The sequence below is a fragment of the Musca vetustissima genome, unplaced genomic scaffold, assembly GCF_032173495.1.
Source record: "Musca vetustissima isolate MV318-11 ecotype Yass unplaced genomic scaffold, APGP_CSIRO_Mvet_v1 utg11538, whole genome shotgun sequence".
Lineage (NCBI taxonomy): Eukaryota > Metazoa > Arthropoda > Insecta > Diptera > Muscidae > Musca > Musca vetustissima.
In genome coordinates, this window is record NW_026884685.1 from 1 (window position 1) to 21,115 (window position 21,115).

Consider the following 21,115-nt stretch of genomic DNA (forward strand, 5'->3'; position numbering starts at 1 on the left):
GATTTGGTACAATTTGTATTGTGAGTGAACCTATGGAGTTGTAATCCTGAAACTTGCATTTAGAATCACAGTCGGGGTGTATTAGGGTATACTACTGTGTACTAAATTTGGTACAATTTAATTTATGGGTGAACCAATAGAGTTCTAATCCTGAAATTTGAATTTGGAATTATTGTTGGGTGTAGGTTCGCGATATGCATAACGTTTTGTTGGATGGTTGAAGAGGGTACTTATGGAAATTGTGTGTGCTAAATGGAAAATTTGGATTTGGGTGAACATTTAGAGCTCGATTCATGACATTTGGGTTTTTAAGGCCTAATATGAGGCGTGGCTTTATTAAAGAATATTTTTCCATGTCTTAAAAAAATTTTGGAGATACTGCCGAATTTTATTTCAAAATAAAACACAATCGTCAAATATATATTTTAGTGAACACATTCATGCATTTATTTATTTTTATGAAATAATTGTTTTTCGTTTTATTTATTTATTTATTTTTTAGTTATACTAATTTCTAATAACAAAACATCCATTATATTTAAATGTAATTTAAATTTTAAAATATTTAATATTATTTATTTTAGGTTAGTACCAAAAATTCACATCTACTATTTATTGTTTTAATTAATTATTTTAATCTATTACACTACAAATTCTAAAGAGAAAAAAAGAACATTTTTGGAAATAGAGCCAAAATGTTAGAGATATATATATATTTAATTTTGCATTTAATTGTATCTAATTTAAAAATTTCCATTTAAAATAATATAATTTTTTGAGTAAAGGTGTGCTATACAATTATCACAATAGAATGAATATATATGAATCGATTTATTTGTTTTTTTTTAGAGGGGGCCAAGGGATGTAATGAAGTGGATGTGCTATGGAGTGTTAGGACATTGGGAACAAATGACAGCACAATAATTAAAAAAAAAACAATTATTTTCACTATCCTAGTAAACCTTTTCAGTCTTCGCTGTTTAAAATCTATTATGTGTAATTATTTAATGGTCTGTGTGTGTGTTCTATGTAGTATTTTGTTGATAATACTATGTATGTTAAGGGTATGTGTATGATATTTCTTGTTTTTCTTTTTCTACTACATTTATAAATTAAAATAAGCAACTGAAGTTATAATTTGTGGCAAATGATATGTCAGCAACTATATATATGTATATTGTGTGTATATCTATACTAATGTTGAAAAATTCAATTCTTTTTTATTTCTTATTTCATTTTTAGCCAACAAGCAGATTTTATCTGCAACTGAAACAACCAACTGAATTTCATAATACAACAACAATAGGACTGGGTAAGTTTAACACAATACTATTATAATTTAGATAATATCAATTTAAATGGATTGAATTGGATCCAGGTTAAGACGATAGTTAGGGATTGAAATTTACTAAACACGTTTTGCTAACCATTGCTTGGAATCAGGGGTCAATGTTCCAATGTCCAATGTCAATGTTCCAAAATAGGCCTGGATTTTTAACGGAATATTTTTTCGAGGAAAGGAAAGTGAAAAAATTGTCAAGAAAAATCTTGGATTTTTATTGAATATTTTTTCTAGGACCGAAACAATTGTGGGCTTGTTTGACGGGGTCCTAAAAAAGGCGTTGATTTTTTAGAATATATGTTGCAACAGCCTAAAAATTTTTAGATCTTTTGAGGGGACCCCCCCATTCTCGGGGTCAAAAATTTTTGTTGTTTTAATTCGAATCTACACTAATTCAAGAATGTCCCCACAAAATTTCAAGTGAAAATCTCAAGAACTCTTGAAAATATAGCCGATTTATTGTGTCAGCATCAAGTGACGGCTAAAGGGCTTCTCAAACTTTAAACGCTATGAATGGCGGGCACGATAACTTAAAAACTAATAACCCAATCGATTCCAAATTTTTACACGTTTCTCTGTGAGTGTATAGCTATCGTATAAACTAGGATAAAGCCAATCGGTGAAGAACTTCCTTATTTTTGAACTTAGTTTGTGGTAAAAAATAGGCGATTTTCAAAAAAAAAAAAAAAAAATCAAAATAAAAGTTCCGCCATTTTGTTAATTGTTGTGCGAAGTCAATAATCCTAGTTCATACGAGAGCGAGACATGTACTCTTTCTAACACCGTTGGAATTTTCGGATTCCGATGTTCCAGTAAGGAGTTATCATGTCCGCCATCAAAAATAAGGACTTTTCTTTGATCACAAAAAACAACAACAAAACAATAACAAACATTTTTTGTAAATTATTTTTCTTCTCTTTTATATCTTCAAATATATATGTGCAAAGTTGCAAACCTTAACAAGCATTGGTATACATTTACCAGCCCATTGAAAATCTTGAAAAATTAAAATCGAGAATGGCTGGGGTTCCCTTAAAGAATATTTTTTCAAGGCCTAATATGAGTCGTGGATTTTTTAAAGAATATTTTTTTCAGTGCCTAATATGAGTATTTTTTTCTAGGACCAAAATAATAGTGTAATTGCCTAAGAGATCCTAAAAATTCGTGAATTTTTTAAGAATACTTTGCAAAAGCCTAACAATTTGCAAATCCTTTAAAGAAACAATTTTTGAATATTTTGTTTTAAGAACCTGGAAAAGACATTGTTTTTATACCATACACAACTTTGTTGTCAGGGTATTATAGCTTTGTGCAGCCCCAAGCCCCCGTCCGTCCGCCTGTCCATTATAATTTGTAAACACGATATAGGCAACAGTTATGGACCAATCTTCACGAAATTTTGCATGTAGGATGGGTTCTGGCCAATGAAAACCCCTATTGAAATGGACCGGAAACGTTATTTGTGTCTGATTTTCTGGTCGCTCCAGAGGCCGCAATTATGGCCCAAACAGCTCGAATTTTTATATGGAAAACCTGATTGGTCAAAGAATAATCACGCCTGTTTTGATAAAGATCAGTCAATATTTAGCGGGTCAAATGGACCCTGACTTTTGTTTGAAAAAAATACAAAATGTGTATTCTATGGCATATATCTTTACTCTTGAAGGACATAGACCCCAAGTTGATAGTCTATCCAAGAGGAGTGGTTGACCTTTAAATTGATATCAATTATATTGTCGTATGTACTCGGATGTGCGAGTTACACTTAAATATTTACTGGTGCGTATTCAGATATTATTTAGTAACCAATTACCACACTGGAGAGCGGTAATATAGCGATGATCGCTTTGAAATGTTCCATGAGATTCCAGTTATGGTCAAGGACAACGCCTATAATTTTCGGCGATGATCAGATAATAAACTTAATTTTTTGTGTTTTTCGAGGCCACAACTTGAAGCCGAACATCACAACACAATCCACGGTGAGGGGAATCTGGACAAGTAATTAGAAAGACTGTACAGAAAATATGTCAGTGTAAGGAAGAGGTGCTGTTGGCCTCTAATCGGTCAACAGGGTGTAGGCTATCACGAAATATTGTCCAGGCTTGGAATAAACATCCGCAGAAAGTTACAGTTTCGTGGTAGTTGTGTAGGGTATCGTATGGTAGGCCCGTCCGTATATACTGCTCCGCTCACTGGTTTAAAGACTATTTTTTCAAGGCCTAATATGAGACGTGGATTTTTAAAGAATATTTTTTCAAAGCCTAATATGATTGTGTCCTAAAAGTGGCCTGGATTTTTTACAATATATATTGCAAGAGCACAAAAATGCTCAAAATGCTAAAGAATATTTTGCAAGAGCATAACAATTCGTTTGAAGAACCTGGAAAAGACGTAGATTTTTAAAGAAAATATTTTTCAAAGACCTAAAACAGGTCATGGCTTTTTTTAAGAATATATTTTGTCAAACAACAAAAAAGGTGTGGATGTTGAAAAAAAAATATTTTTTCAACCAAAACCGCATTAACGAATATTGTTTTCAAGTGCCTAAAAAATAAGCTAGATGTTTACCTATCATCGTCAATATTTGAGGCCCACTCCATTTGCTGTACCAGCGTTTAATAATGTTTTATAATGTGTTTCAGATCGGCATCAATGGGACCTCACAACAAGAAACAGCCCTTGAAAGTCCTAACTTGACACCCGATGAAAATTTGACAGCTGGTCGTCTTAACGGAGGATTTCAAACAAAATCTATACAAGGATTACGGGAACGTACATATAAACGTTTAACTGACTTGCGGAATTTTTGATGCCAACTCCCTCAGTTGTACTAGACTTACTTTTATGGAGATATAGATATCACCCGACTCATTGATGCCTAACCTATTGTCACAAAAACATCACCACTTTAGTGGTTAATATGGAGGGCTTCAAAGTCCTAACTTGACTCTCCATGACAATTCGGCAGTTGTCAGTCTTGACTGAAGATTTCCAACAAAAATCTATGCTAGGATTACAGGAACGTCCTTATAAATGTTTAACTGGCTTGCTGAATTTTTGAGGTCGATTCCCACATGTGTACCAGACTTTTGTGGGTCCTCACTTATTGTCACAAAACAATCAGCCCTTTACAGCCTTAACTTGACACAAAACAATCACAAAAATCTATGCAAGGATTACAGGCCGAGGATTGGAGGCCAACACCCCCAGTTGTACAAGACTTCTGTTTATGGTGGTGTATTTTTTTTTTTTTTTGCGAAAACTTGACTCGAGCGGTGGTGGACAATTCGGCTTAACCTGTTGTCACAAAACAATCACCACAACTAGTGGTTGATATGGAGGGCTGGTATCACCCGACTCCCTGGAGATTGATCTGTTGTCACAAAACAATCACCACAGCGCTTGAAATCCCTAAATTGACACTCGATGACAATTCGGCAGTTGGCGGTCTTGACTGAAGATTTCCAATATAAATCTATGCTATGATTACAGGAAAGTCCATATAAATGTTTAACTGACTTGCTGAATTTTTGAGGTCGATTCCCACATGTGTACCAGACTTCTGTGGGTCCTCACTTATTGTCACAAAACAATCAGCCCTTTACAGCCTTAACTTGACACCCGATGAAAAGAGCTTCGACAGTTGCCCGTCTTGACTGAAGATTTCCAACAAAAATCTATGCAAGGATTACAGGCCGAAAATTGGAGGCCAACACGCCCCAGTCTTACAAGACTTCTGTTTATGGTGGTGTAGCTTTTTTTTGCGAAAATCTTGACTGGTAAAATGGTGCGATCTGGCTCCAGCGGTGGTGGTATCACCCGGCGCAGTGGTGCCCGATCTATTGCCAAAAAAAAAAATCACCACTACTAGTGGTTGATATGAAGGACTTCAGGCCATAACGATAGGGTTGGATCGAAAAATTGATAGGAAAACATATATTGGGCTGGTGGTAGATTTATTGTTAGGATGCTTGTAAAAAAATCTGTCAAACCATGAAAGAAGGTAGTTGGGTAAAAATGATACTCTAAATATTACTCTCATAAAAGTAACAAATATAGTAGTATTAAAAAATGGCACAAAAGTTACCAAAAATAGTACTCTCATAAATGTGGTACACTTTTAGAAAGATTACCTACTTTTCTGCTCATTTCGATACAAATTGTACCCAATCTGGTAGTTTTTAATTTAATTTAAAATAGGTGCAAAAGTTACTAAAATTTGTACTCTCAGTACTAATGCGAAAAGAGTACAACTTTTACACATTTCGCATTAGTACTATTCTATTCCATAATTTAGAAAATGTACTAAAATTAGTACTTTTTTGAATTTATGACACGTGAGATAATTACCTAGGAATTTAAATAAATGGAGATTGCATTAAGTATGTATGTATACTGTATATGTGTATGTAGGTTTCGTGCATATGTTTACATATATATTCGAGATTTTTTTCCACTAGCCTATGAGTGTAAAACATTTAGGTATGTGTATTGGTTTTGTCTTCGATTTTTTGGCAAATGTTTGTCAAGACTTTGAGTTTCTGGATTGGGATTACGATGATTATAGGGATATATGTATGTATGTTTGTATTTCGGATAATTATGTTTTAAAAAAGTTTGTTATATATGAACCTAACCTATATCGATGTGTCATGGTGATAGAGCGAGAGACGGTTACACTTCCTTTTTTTGTTTTGGACTATGATAATAATTTTGGCTTTTCATTCTAAGAGGCATTTGGTTATGAATTTGCTTTCTATCTTCCCTTCTCTTCCTTTCATTTTTGCTTATCTACGTTTTAAAGCCTTGAGCTACTCTACAGATTTTTCGAGATCATTTTCAGATGACAACAACTTAATTTCAATTGATATTGTTGATTGGCATATGCTGCTTGAGATTTCCGTTTCCGTTTTCCATTGACAGGCTCTTCATTTAGGCCAATTGCAGCGATTGACCTAAACAAGCGATACCTACAAACGTGTCACTTCCGTTACGGTGGCAGCATTGGCTGTTTGTGGTGATCCGGCCGTTGAGGTCGCCGCATCCGTTTTCGGTTGTGGCAGATGTGAATAGTAGCCTAGTTGACAGCTGTTGTGATGGCCATGTCCTTGATTGATTTGCATTTGAGCCATTTTGATGGCCTGTTGGTGCTGCTGCGAATTGATGCATTCACAGGGATTAGTGGTGGCGGTGAGGGTGGCAGCAGATGAAGGTCCCGTACCCGGTGAGGCCAGAATATCTTCGGCTGATTTGGCAGTTATTGTGGTGGTAGTGGTGGTCACCTGCTCCAAGAATTCCGTAGGTGGTGGAGCATAATTCTCCACATCGGTATAGGCCGAATAACGCCCATAGGGATTTTTACGAGGTATGGAATGCCGCTGCTGGGCAATTTGTAAATTGACAATGGGTTTCATGGCCACCGTGTCCAGATAGCCATAACCGTAGCCATAGGCCCCCAGGTTGGCAGCAGTTAAATTATCCCAGGACTTGGGTTTGTGTACATAGGCGGTATTGGGGAATATTTGGGCCGGTTGGATTTGTGTGGCGGTGATATGGTAACGCTGTTGGTACATGTGATGCATATATTGGGCCTGATGTTGCTGGTGCTGTTGTTGTTGCTGCTGCTGTTGGTGATGGTGGTGTTGATGATGTTGGTGTTGCTGCTGCTGTTGTTGATGATGATGGTGGTGATGATGGGTACTTGTACCACCTCCACCCTGGGGTTCTCCCTGCTGAGAATGATGATGGTGATGTTGATGCTGCTGTTGTTGTTGTTGCTGATGCTGCTGTTGTTGTTGCTGCTGCTGATGTTGTTGCTGACATGTCGATTGCCTGGATTTTGTTGAATGCTGCCTTGATGCCATACCAGGATTTTCACTATTCGGATCATAGAACAGAGTATCCGTACTAATCGATGTGGTATAGGATGCCGTATCCGGTTGCTGAAATTCACTGGACGTACACGAATGGAGACTACAGTGACTAGCCAGACCGGAGGCTAGATCAAAATACCTTGACCTTATGCTACCACTATGCGAATCACATCCATGACCAGATTTCTGATGTTGACTGGACATGGATTGTTGGTGATGTTGTTGTTGTTGCTGCTGCTGACCTGTTCCATAATACTGATAATGTTGAGCAGCCTGATGATGATGCACCGGATCATGGGCCACATGATGATGGTGATGATGATGCTGTCGCGTGATGGGTCCCGGTGAAACATGACTCTGTGACTTGGGACGTGGTGGTCGTTCTTTGGACTCACTTTCTCGTTCACGATCACGATGCTTATGTTTATGCGTGTGCTCCTTGTGATGGTGGCGTACATGGCGCCGTGTTGGAACACACTGGGTATCACAACAGGGACTGGCCAAGTCGTAGGCATCCAAACTAACATTGTCACCACCACCGCCACCATTACCACTGGCCGCCAGGGCCGCTGTCTTGGCTGAGGATTTCCAACGAAAATCTATACAAGGATTACAGGAACGTCCATGGCAATGTTTACCTGCCTTGCTGGATTTCTGGGAACCCGCAGCCGCCGAAGCGGATGCTCCTCCGTCCTGTTTAGCAGGTGTAGATTGTTGCTGCTGCTGTTTATTTGGTGGTTTGTGTTTCTCACAGGTTCGGGGCGGTGGCGCCGGTGGGGTCTGCGAAACACTTGCCCTCCTTTGGCTGGTAAAATGTTGCGAACTAGCCCCAGCTGTGGTGGTATCCCCTGACTGGGCCCGACTCAGTGGTGCCTCTCCTATTGTCACAAAACAATCACCACTACTGGTGGTCGATATGGAGGGTTTCAGAACATAACGATAGGTTGGATCGAAATACTGATAGGAGAGCATATATTGAGCTGGTGGTGGTATTATTGTCTGCTGGGATGCTTGGCGAGCCAAATTACTAAAATCTTCGGTTGACAAAGCCGGACGATAATAGGGTAGATTTATCTCTGTGTCTGTAGGAGAATTTCCCGTTTCCGTGCCACCCGGTTCGGTGGACGTGTTGGCCTTTTTACGAGCCGGCAGAGAATGGGTTTTCCATTTGCCCTCCAACAATTCACGTTCCCTGACACAGATGCGTTCCAATTCATTCATTTTATTTTGGAGGAGATTTTGTAGCTGGATATAACGCATGTGTAAATTGACCTGGTCCCCAAGAAAACCAATAAAATATTAAAAAAATATTTCGAAATTTATATTTCAACCTGCACTTACCTTCCTCACACAATCCTCGAACAGCACCACCATACGCATCCGAGAATCACAACTTTTAATAAAATCCACCAGGGTCTTGTGATCTGCCTTCTCCATATTTTGGCCATTAATCGAGAGTATGACATCACCCTCACGCATCCCGGCCTTATAGGCTGGTCCATCATACTCCACATAGTCGACATAGGTAATCATCTCCACTTCCTGATCCTTCTTATAATGGATGCCATAACTTTGCAGGGTAAAGCCAAAGGAATCGTTTTTCTTCTCGACAATAATTGTGCGGCGGCGACGATCTTCATCCACTTTAGATGATAGGAAACGTTCGGATTTAACACGTCCCAATATATGGGTCGATTGAGATAACTGCAAGAGAGAGACACAAACACACACACACATGGAAATACATTAGTTTTTTTTTTCAATTTTCTCATTTCCATTCATTGGGAAATCTTTAGAACAAAAGGACGAAACATAAAGGCTACTGGCTTGCCATCAACACCACACAGCAATCAACTTCTATGTGCCAACATCCTTCGTCAGGCAAACGCCAGTCATCTTGTGCGTCAGTCTGTCGTTGTCATTTTTTCTGTGTTGCTTTAGAAACTCATTACAATCTGCTTTTCAGAAATACAGTGGAGAAGAGGAGACACAAAAAAGTATCGTCATTGCAAATAGCCCCCAGGCTATGCAATTGCTAATTGTGGCAGGACATTTGAACAAGAAGTAGGACTTACTACTGCCTAACACTAAAAACCAGCAGCTTATGTTTCTTCTTTATTGAAGTGTTTTTCAAGTCTTGTCAATGAGTTGGAGTTTTTTTTTTTTTTTTTTTTTTTGGGACAAGACAGAAAAGGCCCTGAGGGAATATTTGAACTTCTATTATCGAAGATGTAACCTGAATGGACACTTAGCTGAGCTCATTCGAAATTCATTGTGGGGGTAGATGTTTCCGAGGCAAAATTCAATTGGAAAGTTAATATTTAAAACAGAATAATAAGTGTGCAGGACTACCATTGAAGATGATTTTTTAAAGAATATTTTTTTCTGGGTCCATAAGAGACGTGGATTTCTTAAAATATATTTCTTTTCAAAGAGCAATACAAGGCTCGAATTTTTTAAATAATATTTTTTCAAGGATCCACACATGGGGTGGATTTTTTAAATAATATTTTTAAGGTTCATAATAGGCGTGATTTTGTAAAGAACATTTTCCAAGGAATATTTTTTCAAGGTTAATAAAAGACGTGGATTTTTTTAGGAATATTTGTTCAAGGTCCATAAGAGGCGTGGATTTTTTAAAGCATATTTTTTCAAGGTTCATAAGAGGGGTGGATTTATTAAAGAATATTTTTTCAAGTTTCATAAGTGGCGTAGGGGATGATAGATACCAAGCAACGGCTCTGATTGGCTTTAACATGACGAAGCCCAGGCTTATCTTGGTCCCTCTTTCATCTCAATTGTGGACACTGACCTCCCGGCGGTGCCACCTGGCGAGCTATTTTCATCACTCTATGAAATAGTGAGCTAATATGTGCCGCAAGTTCACCCATAAGAACTATATAAAATGGGTTGAGGCGTCGGGTTAGTTGCTCACTCTCGAAAAACCCAACCTACTATGAAAAAGCAAAGAAAAAGAAAACCAAACCCATCTAATGTTGACGACCCCCGCAAACGTATAAAGGACCACGAGGAATGGGCACACGTTGCAAACGTATAAAGGACCACTTGGAATGGGCACACGTTGTACAGAACAGGCTTTGGCGGATATACTCAAGAAGTACAAAGCCGATATTATTGCCTTACAGGAAATGCGATGGGAAGGGACAGGCGTAAGTACATCAGACGATTGCGCCCTGTATTATAGCTGCCATGAAACGAGACATGAATTTTGCTGCGGATTTATGGTTAACAGGAGAATAAAATACCTCGTCTCCATATTCACTCCAGTAGATGAGCGAATTGCTATAATCCGCATAAAAGCGAAGTTCTTCTAAATCAGTCTTATCTGCGCCCATGCTCCGACGGAAGACAAAGATGAACAGACCAAAGACATTTTTTACGAGCGCCTAGGAACAGCATGTGACCGATGCCCTGGCCATGACATTCAAATTCCGCTAGGAGTTTTTAATGCAAAAATCAGAAGGGAAAATATCTTTGGCCCCACCGTCGGAAAATTCAGCCTTCATTAAGGAACATTCGACAAAGGCATGAGGAAATACGACGTCGAAAAGCTGCAAACACAACAGGTAGCCGAGGCCTACTCCGCTCAACTTGCCCACCTGCTTGAAGAAAGCACTTCTTGTCCCGATAAAAATATAGAAGCACAAACGCAGCGTATAGGGCAATCCTACAGGCAGTAGCAACACGTAATGTGATGGAAAATTATCCGGAGAAAAGGAGAGAGGAGAAACGTGTTTCCGAAAAAAGAAGAAAGAACAAGAAAAACGTGAGCGTGAGCAAATCGAGATGTACAGGAGTCAGAATGAAGTGCGGAAATTTTACCAAGGAGTAAAACACCAAATCGAAGGCTTTGGTGCTGTAGACATGAAGAAGGAAACCTGGTTACAGATACAGACAGCTTGTTTAGTATCTGGAAGGAGCATTTTGAAAAGCTTCTGGTGAAGCAATAGGAGGTGATGCTATAGAGTGTATACCACCTAGCCAAGATAGGTCATAAAAGCAATTAATCGGCTCAAGAACAATAAAGCAGCAGAAGCCGACGGGTTACCAGCCGAACTGGTAACCCGCATCAAGTTTGTGGTCAGATGATGGTCAGGAGCATGCACCAGCTGATTAGTACAATTTGGCTAGAGGAATGCGTGCCCAATGCTTGGAACCTCTGCATCCTGTGTCCCGTGCACAAAAAAGGAGACAAGACGATATGTGCCAACTATAGAGGAATAAGTCTCCTTCCCATCGCATATAAAGTGCTATCCAGTGTGCTGTGTGAACGATTGAAGCCAATGGTCAATGACATTATTGGACCATATCAACCAATGCGGCTTCAGACCTGGCAAATCTACCATTGATCAGATTTTCACTCTGCGCCAAATCCTGGAAATGACCCACGAAAACCACATCGTCACATACCACCTATTCGTCGACTATAATGCCGCATTCGACAGCCCTATCCATTCAGAGGTGTTTAAAGCCATGTCTACGTTCGGCATTCCTGGCACAAGGTCAGCAGTTAAAGTCGGAAAGGACCTATCGGAAACCCTCAATACCGAACGAGGATTCAGACAAGGTGACAGATTGTCGTGTGATATTTTTAACATCCTGCTGGAAAAGGTCATACGAGACGCCAAGGTGAACAGAAATGTCACCCTGTACACCAAACAACACATGTTACACGCCTACGCCGATAACATCGATATAATCGATCAAACATTGAGAGCGGTAACAGCCACCTTTGAACACATTGAGAAGGAGTCTACCAAAGTGGGTCTGGCAGTAAACGGCGAGAAGATCAAGCTGATGGTATCAACGCGCAAGACCTCCAGTAGACTCGGACCAACTGTGGAACTTGAGAAGAACAGCTTCGAGGTAGTTAAGGGTTTTATATACCTTGGTACCGCCATATATAAAACAAATGACATCAGTTTTGAAATTCGTAGAAGGATTGTGATGGCCAACAGATGCTACTATGGTCTAAGTAAGCAGTTTAGAAACAAGGCCACCTCCTGCCGCCAGACCAAACTCACACTTTACACGACGCTGATCCTACCCGTGCTGTTATATGGATCTGAAGCATGGGTACTTGCGCAAGCAGATGAGGCAGCTTTTAGGGTGTTTGAAGGAAATTTTTTCCGGAAGATCTACGGGCCGATCTGCGTCGAATGAACCACGAGTTTTACAATTTATACGCGGACATCGACATAGTCAGTCGTATTGAGCTGCAGCGACTAGCGACATGGCTAGGCCATGTTGTGCGAATGAATGAGAATGCCCCAGCTCAAAAGGCATATAAAAGCGAGCCTACTGATGGTCCCCGTAAGATGAAGGCCACGAATTAGATGGAAAGACCAAATAGAAAACAACATCTTGGAACGTGGTCTTGGACATTGGAGGTGATGCGCACATGACCGACGCGCTTGGAAATCTTCTTTAAGCTTGGCTTATAGAACAACCGTTCTGTAACAAGCCAGCTAAGTAAGTAAGAGGCGTGGATTTTTTGAAGAACATTTTTCAAGGTCTATGAGAGGCGTGGATTAGTAGATGTTTCTTTGAAGAACATTTTTCAAGGTCTATGAGAGGCGTGGATTAGTAGATGTTTCTTTGAAGAATATATTTTTTCGAGAGGACCTTTAAGAATGCAATGCTAAATGAGTTTTTTCAAGAACCCTAATAGGAGCAGGTTTCTTTAAGAATAGCTTTCAAGAGCTAACAAAAGCAGGTTTCTTTAAGAATAGTTAAAAAAGAGCTAACAGGAGCAGTTTTTTAAAGGGACTATGGAGGGACTATCAGTCTCTTTATTTAATTGCAAATTAATTTTGTCATAGAAAACAGCAAGCCATTGCATTCAGAACATTGTATGTGATATATTTATTTGCACATGCACTGTTCCTACATGTACATATGTATATTTTGTTGTATTTGTCCATGACAATGTGCTATTGTTGTGTCTGCAGCACCTCAATTGTATACAGGTTGCCTCTTCCCCCTCGCCCCAAAATTCAACTAAATAACAATGCGAATATCTAAGAGGTCAACACGATAAAAGGTTGTTTTTGTTGTTGTGGTTTTTGGTATATCTAGGTAGTAGTTGGATGTGCAAAAACAAACACAGTCACCTGCCGTGTCTACAAATAATTAAGTGATTGGATGTGTTTGTTGCGTGAAATGGATAAGAATTTGATATTTTCGTATCGGATATTACATTCATAAATATATTTTTTTGTTGAAATGTATTAATATTGAAATGGACATTTGGCATTTTGACATTTGTTGGTTTAACTAATATTTGACTATTTCAGGGTGGAACAAATGTGGTGGTATTTGTTTTTATATTTCTGGTCTTTATTGTGTTCGTCAAAGAAAGTTTTTTTGTTTATGGATTACAATAATTATATGTTAAATACCATTAGATTATAGGCCATTTTTATTGATGACAGGATATGTTAACACACGTTAAACATATACTCACATATGTGGCTAATCTTATACACTTGTCCATAAAAGTAATGATTTTCAGAGTTTTAATCATTTATACCCTCACTCCTCTTGAGAGCAAACAGCATCCACACCTTAGTCCTTTTGTTAATTTCCTTAATTTCTAGCAAAGTAGATGCATCCTGTCTTAGGTGATGGGTCTGCCATCTATTGTTGCCTAGAAAAAAACCCATCTTTAAATTTTACAATGGTTGCTGTCCTTGCTTATGTATTTTGCCACTCTTTTCTGGGTGACACTATATTTTGTCCATTTTACTGTGTGGAGTTGCGTCGTTCCAGAGCGAACCAGTACAAAAGAACCAGGAATGATTGGCTCCTTAGTTCATGTATATTCTTTTGACCGCTCACGATCGTCTGGTTCATTGACCGAATGAATTGGCGTGGACCAATGAACAATTGTACTAAAAGGAACTAAATGAATGGCCTAGTTCTTTTTGTTTCAGGAATTAAATTATCCAACTCTACCATTTTGTGGTATCCTCATGTGTTGAGCTCAAATCCGAAGTTGGTTATTTGAATTTCAGAGAGTTCGGATGTATATTCATTTCATCCCCTAAATATTAACCGATCTTTCCCAAAAACAATAGGGGTCTTCATTGGCCAGAACCCATCCTACATGCAAAATTTCGTGAAGATTGCTCCATAACTGTGGCCTGTATCGTGTTTACAAATTATAATGGACAGACGGACAGACGGACGGACGGACACACATGTCTAGATCGACTCAGCTAGTCGAGATATGACGATCGGTATACTTAAAGGTGGGTCTAGGACCAATATTTCGCGGCGTTACAAACTTTTGGGGCTGCACAAAGCTATAATACCCTGACAACATAGTTGTGTAGGGTATAAAAATTCACGTTTATGACTCGAATAGACCTTCAGAAAATATGTTATGAGCTAAAGGCTCAGTTAGCTATTAAGAAGAAATTATTTAAAATATATCGATTATGACATTGATTGTTCTCCAGCTATTCCATAGGAATACTTCAAGGTCTTCTATAGGAATACCTCCAGGTCTTAGGGCTCCAGGCCTTCGATAAGAAGACCACCAGATCTTCGATCAGAATACCTCCAAGTAATCTTATGGAAGATCTGAATATCCTCTTATCGAAGAACTGGAGCTCTTCTTATCTAAGACTTGACGGTCTGTTTTTATAGAAACCTTTATGTCTTCTTATCGAAGACCTGTTTCTTTGGAAATCCAGTTTTTGGCTCGGATAGTCTCTTTAAAAAATTCTGAAAAATTCAGCTTTTGGCTCGGATAGTTCTTAACAAAATATTCATTATCCAGAATAATGGCTCGCTTAGTTCTTTGGAAAATATTAATTACAAATCAAAACTTTTACTTCGGATTGTTCTTTTTATACCCTACACAACTATGTTGTCAGGGTATTATAGCTTTGTGCAGCCTCAAGAGATTGTCACGACGCGAAATATTGGTCCTAGACCCACCTTAAAGCATACCGATCGTCATATCTCGACAAGCTGAGTCGATCTAGACATGTGTGTCCGTCCGTCTGTCCATTTTAATATGTAAACACGATACAGCCCACAGTTATGGACCAATCTTGACGAAATTTTGCATGTAGGAAGGGTTCGGCCCAATGAAGACCCCTATTGGTTGTGATAAAGATCGGTTAATATTTAGGGGGTGAAGTGGACCAAAAACTTTATTTTTGTCTAATATTCTGGTCGCTCCAGAGGTCGCAATTATGGCTGAAACATCGCGAATTTTTACATAGAGAAGGGGATTGGGCCAAAGAATAAGCATGCCTATAGCGTATATATTTACCCCTGAATAATATAGACCCGAGAAGTTGACAATATATCCAAGAGGAATGGTTGGCCTTCAAATTGATACCAATAATATTGTCGTATGTATTACGTATTCAAATATTATTTCGTAACCCATTACCACCCTAGATGGCGAAAATATAGCGCTGATCGGTTTGAAATTTTCCATGAGGATCCAGGTATGGTCATGGACAACGACTATAAGTTTCGGTGATGATCAGATAATACTATTGGGATAAAGTGGACCGAAAACTTAATTTTGTGTGTTTTTTCGTGTCGATATATAGGCCACAATTGAAAGCCGAACATAACAACACAACCCACGGTGAAGGTCAAGAGAGTGCAAATATTGCCCAAAACCTGAATATAGAACCACAAATTTTCGTGGAAGTTGTGTAGGGTATCATATGGTCGGCCCCGTCCGACTATACTGCTCCGCTCACTGGTTTTAATTTACGCTTTTAGCCACGGAAAGTCTTCCAAAAGGTCTAAAGTTCTGTTCTTCTGGAAATCCTTTCTCTTCAATATTTCACATTTAATCCCATAATTTGTGATCTCATGCCATTCCCTCATCCAATTATTTGGTTTTATTAATTTATTTATTAATTAATCGGTAATTCCCCCCTCCACCTGGTTAATACTCTTATCTCTTCGCATTGTATTGTTATTTTTTTTTTTTCATAACAAATTTTTATGTCATAGATTATCCGCAAACATATGTACGAAGGTATCTGTGTCCACTGAACTTATAATTGGATTAAATATCATCGGATGGATGGTTGGTTGGTTGGTCATTGAGGAAAACAGAAAAATACCACAATATTAAACGGGGTGGCAAATGATGAAACTCCCATTAATAACATGTGGGAGAGTCCGAACAACAAAATAGAAAAAAATAATAGAAAATTTGCAGTCAGCCATAACACAATGTCAAACACCTCTAATAAATGATGGACAAAAGGGTGAACAAGAACAAAATATTGCCACTAAATGGTAAAGGGTTGTCCATTAGGGATGAATGTTATGCACGGAAGGGCTATGGTATTTGGTGGGGACAGAAATGCATAATTAGCCATATTGGCCACTAGATTCCACTAACTTACCTGGGCAAAATCTAATTCCTCATCACTGGCGCCCAATGTTTTTAGCTTGAGTCGACCCAAACTGCCGGTACCCATGACATACTGAGTATTGCCACCATTGCCACCGGTGGAACGTAAACAACCACCACCAACGCTTGTCGACATATTTGTAACAGCAGCTATGCTCTGACAACTACTGCTCATAGCATTGGCAGTGGCCATGGTCGTTTCGTCGGTCGGTCGGTTAGTCGAGTGTTTGGTTGCCTCTTTTCTTTTTCTGGAGTAGTAGTTAAGGGTGCCGAAGATGTTGCTTAGCTTAACCGATTGTTTTGATTTTGTTGAGTGTTGTTGTTGTTGTCGTTCCTGGCTTGTCTCACGTCGCCTCGCGCCGCTTCACCGCTGAGTGAGTGTGTTGCTTTCGTTTTGATGGCATACAACACTGTTGATTTCCGGATTATTCCTGTTTCGCCGTGTGCGGTATGTACATTTTAATATACATACATAACATATGTGTCTGTGTGTGGCGAATGTGCAAACGAGATTTGCCGTGTATCCTTTGATCCTGTATTTGCATAGCTATTGATTTATGATGTTATGTGACCAAAGGAAATCATTTGGTCCGTCCTTTATGTGTGTTTTTTTATTTTTGTAATTTTATGGAAACTAGGCTAAACACTTTTCCTTTTTTCTCCTTTGTTTGCATTCGGATTTAATTAATTTGATTATATAATTGTAATTTGTTTTTCAATTTTCAAACTCTAATCAGAACCGAAACACACACTTGTACATTACACGAATTGTTAGGAGGGGGATAAGGAAGACATGAAGTGGGGTATTTTTTTCCGTTGCGTTAAGGATACAGAAATTGGTGAAATATACCGGAATGAAAGTGACCGTAATGCAAAATTTAATCACATGAATCTCTACATATTTTCAAATCTTTTCAAATAGCCTTTGAAAATCACACAAAGCAAAGCACGAGCAATGAACCCCTAAAGCCATATGAATAACAATTTTTTTAACGGCAGGGGTTTATATTTATTAAGCGCAGGGTTTATAATTTTTTCTTGTTATTTTGTTTTTCTTTTCCTTCTTTTCTTACTAATTATTTATTAATTTTTTCGTTTTTACATATATGCTTAAAAATTGTTTATGAAATATTCCCACAAACCAACAAAAAATTATTCTTCCGTTAGCATTAGCAATATGCCGTGTATTTAAGAGAGAGTTTAGCTTTCAACTGTTTTGCCTTCAAATCGAAAGCCATTCGATTCCGTTTAGATTTCCATATGAAATCAACCACCAATGCTTTCAACATGGCCAACAAACAAACAAAAAAATTGAAAAAAAAAACAAAATTGTCACTGAAACATTTGTGCAGGTTCCATACGAGAAAAAAACGAACACAACACTTTCTCTGTTACTCTCCCAAAACACACACAAATGTGCTCTCGAATGCTCACATTTCAAGCACAAACTCTCGTTTTGGCCCCCATAAGAAAAACGTACAAAATAACGGAAAAGGAAGTCATTTTGCATGGCCCGGTAGAAGAGCGGCAACAGCAACATTGTTGGCAGTGCAGAAGGGAGGACAGAGGTCACTTTTATTATAATTTCCTAATTAACAAAAAAAATATACACAATCAAAACTATTTCCAACCAACTCGCGACTTTTGCATTCATTCGTAACGAAATGGTTACGCTGATTTGATTTTATACAAAACACTCAGTGAGAAAGAGGAAGAAATCCAACAGCACAGTTCCAATTCTATGTTGCCTGGCACGCACTTTGTTATAATTATATTTTTGTATTTTTATTATTACCGTAATAATGCATTTATTTTAACTCTCAGTCACACACACGCAGACATACCATATGCCACTCTCCATTATTATACTCAACATCTGTCTTTCTCTCCCTCTCTCAGGTTTAGCTCTTGGCTTTATTTCATCTAACAGACGTTGTTGAATGCAATATTGTTTGGAGCATTTCATGTCTGCACATGTATAGAGACACAACCATATGTTAACTGTCATCATCACTCACTTGTCCAAACGGGGCACACAAACAAATACATAAATAAGACAACATTTGGCCGTTATGTTAACTTGTCGTTTCATAGTCGTGAGCTTTTGTATAGCTTGTGCTCTTCAAAATAACAGCTTGTGTGGTGGCAATATTTGCAGTTGGCAACACTATTATATGAGCGACAGTGTTAACAAATATGATGGACTGGGCTGGCGTTATATTATTAGAGAGTCGTTATTCATACTGTAATGATACGTTGAAGTTTACTTTCTTTCTCTCTCTCCTTTACAAGATGCTACTCTCCACTATAAATCGCAACATTTGACACAGACAAAAATCAAAACTCTCACATGTTTTGTATTAGAGCAGATGGTGTTCAAATTAACGGTTCTCTGAGTGCAATTATGTTTACATAGTTGGCTACACAATTATGTGAGCGACAGTGTTACCAATTCTAATTGAATTTATGCAGCAATTCTGGGGGTTGCTTGACCAAGTTTAAAATTGTTGTAACTTCATTAAAAATTGTCGCATTGTAACGAAATAAAATGTGCAATAAAGCTGGTATTCTGTATTTAGAAAATATTTTTAATTTTGAGACTGTTTTTCGGGAATTTTATACGTTGCTGTAACCATAAGAAACGACCCTAAGAGCTACAGGCCCATAAGTCTATTGAGTAATCTGGGAAAAGTTTTTGAAAAACTGATATTCTCACGAATCAATGAATATGTTACCGAACATAGTTTAATAGCAAAAGAGCAATTTGGTTTCCGGAGGGAACATATCACTATTCACCAGATATGTCGAACTGCAACTGGTATCATCCTTTTTGACATCGAAAAAGCTTTTGACAGTGTATGGCATGTAGGGTTAATCCACAAACTCATATCCAAGAATCTACCAAAATATCTTCTCAAAATTATCGCAGATTTCCTCCACAACGGAACATTTGTCGTCGTTTCAGGGAAGGAATTTTCATCACTGAAATCAATACCCGCAGGATTATACCAAGGATCTATTCTTTCCCCACTACTCTACTCATTGTATACGGCTGGCTAAACCGCCAAAAAATTTCGATGCAGCATATTTTGCTGATGATACTGCACTCATCTAGTCCAGCAAGCTAACAAGTGCCCTATTAAAGAAAATGGAGAGAAGTATGCAAACATGTCACAAATATTTTCAAAAATGGAAAATTAAAATTAACGAAGGGAAGACTCAATCCATTATTTTTTCCTTATAACAAATCGCCGAAAAGACATCCATCAAGGCCACTCTCCTGATAGCAGCGTACAGATACAGCACAAAATTAAGTATCTCGGAGTTATCCTGGATAATAAGTTAACTTTCCGGCACCATATTGAATATGCATGCGACAAGGCTATAACAACATTAAAATCACTAATACCAATTATAGGTAGGCGATCCAAATTAAATCTGCCGAATAAAAACTTATTGTATAAATCTGTGATACGACCCATTTTATCTTATGGATCTCCAGTCTGGTACAAAGCTGCTAAATGCCATTTAAATAAATTGCAAATATTGCAAAATAAATGTCTGAAAACGATATTTAACAAGCATTGGAGACATTCAACTCGAGCTTACACGCCGAAACCGGATACGAGAGGTTCATCGACTGTATTAGTAGGATAAATCTAAACTTTTTACTAAAATCGAACATTCCTCTTATCCACTTGTTAGAAAATTGATAGAATTAATATAATCTATTTTACAAAATTCTACTTACGAAATTATATGAATTAACAATCACGTTTTTGAAAAAACTTTTAGCTTCTAATTATGTAATAATTTGAGTTGACATAGAATTAACAAAATTTTAAATGTACATGCAAAATTACCAAATGGAAAAATATGATGTATTTAAGACTATTATTTTAATATTCTACTATGCGCATATATTTTCCAAAATGTTTGAAATTTCTTTTATCCGAACTTAAATGAAGGTTTTAACCCAAATTTTCCTTCAATAATCTTTATATATAATATATCATAAAATATAATTTTTGTACAGTAATTATTAGATGTAATATCTTTTTGATAGATCTCTTAAATTGTAACTATAATTATATGTATAAAATGTAACTGATAAATGGATGAATAAAATTGAAATTTGAAATTTTGTAACCATAATATTAATCAAAGTGTTGAGTACATCTAAATTAACAGTCCTTGTGGAGAGTTGCATTTCGTTGATATGGTAATATGCATGTCACAATAAATAGGTAGTCCATTAAGCGCAGCTGATGTCTCGATTAACTGTCAAAGTGTGTAATTTCTACTTGGATTCGATGTGCAATGTTGCCAACTATGTGAAATATTAAAAGGAAAAATTTGACAGATGGTCGAGACAAAAACAAAGGTTTTTGTTGTGATACTTATTATTATTGCATCATGGTAATATGGTAAGGCAACAGTATTGTCAATTTCAATATATTAAAATTGCAACATTGG

General features: G+C 37.7%; 1 protein-coding gene across 1 annotated transcript; it reads right to left on the minus strand.

Moving 5' to 3' along the window:
- Positions 1-6,315: 6,315 nt before the first annotated feature.
- LOC133331692 (uncharacterized) lies at positions 6,316-16,832 on the minus strand. Its single transcript, XM_061540071.1, has 4 exons — positions 16,632-16,832; positions 8,560-8,922; positions 7,067-8,490; positions 6,316-6,937 (listed from the first exon to the last, which is right to left on the minus strand). The coding sequence occupies exons 1-4, from the start codon at positions 16,830-16,832 to the stop codon at positions 6,316-6,318; spliced, it is 2,610 nt and encodes an 869-aa protein (XP_061396055.1).
- Positions 16,833-21,115: the final 4,283 nt, after the last annotated feature.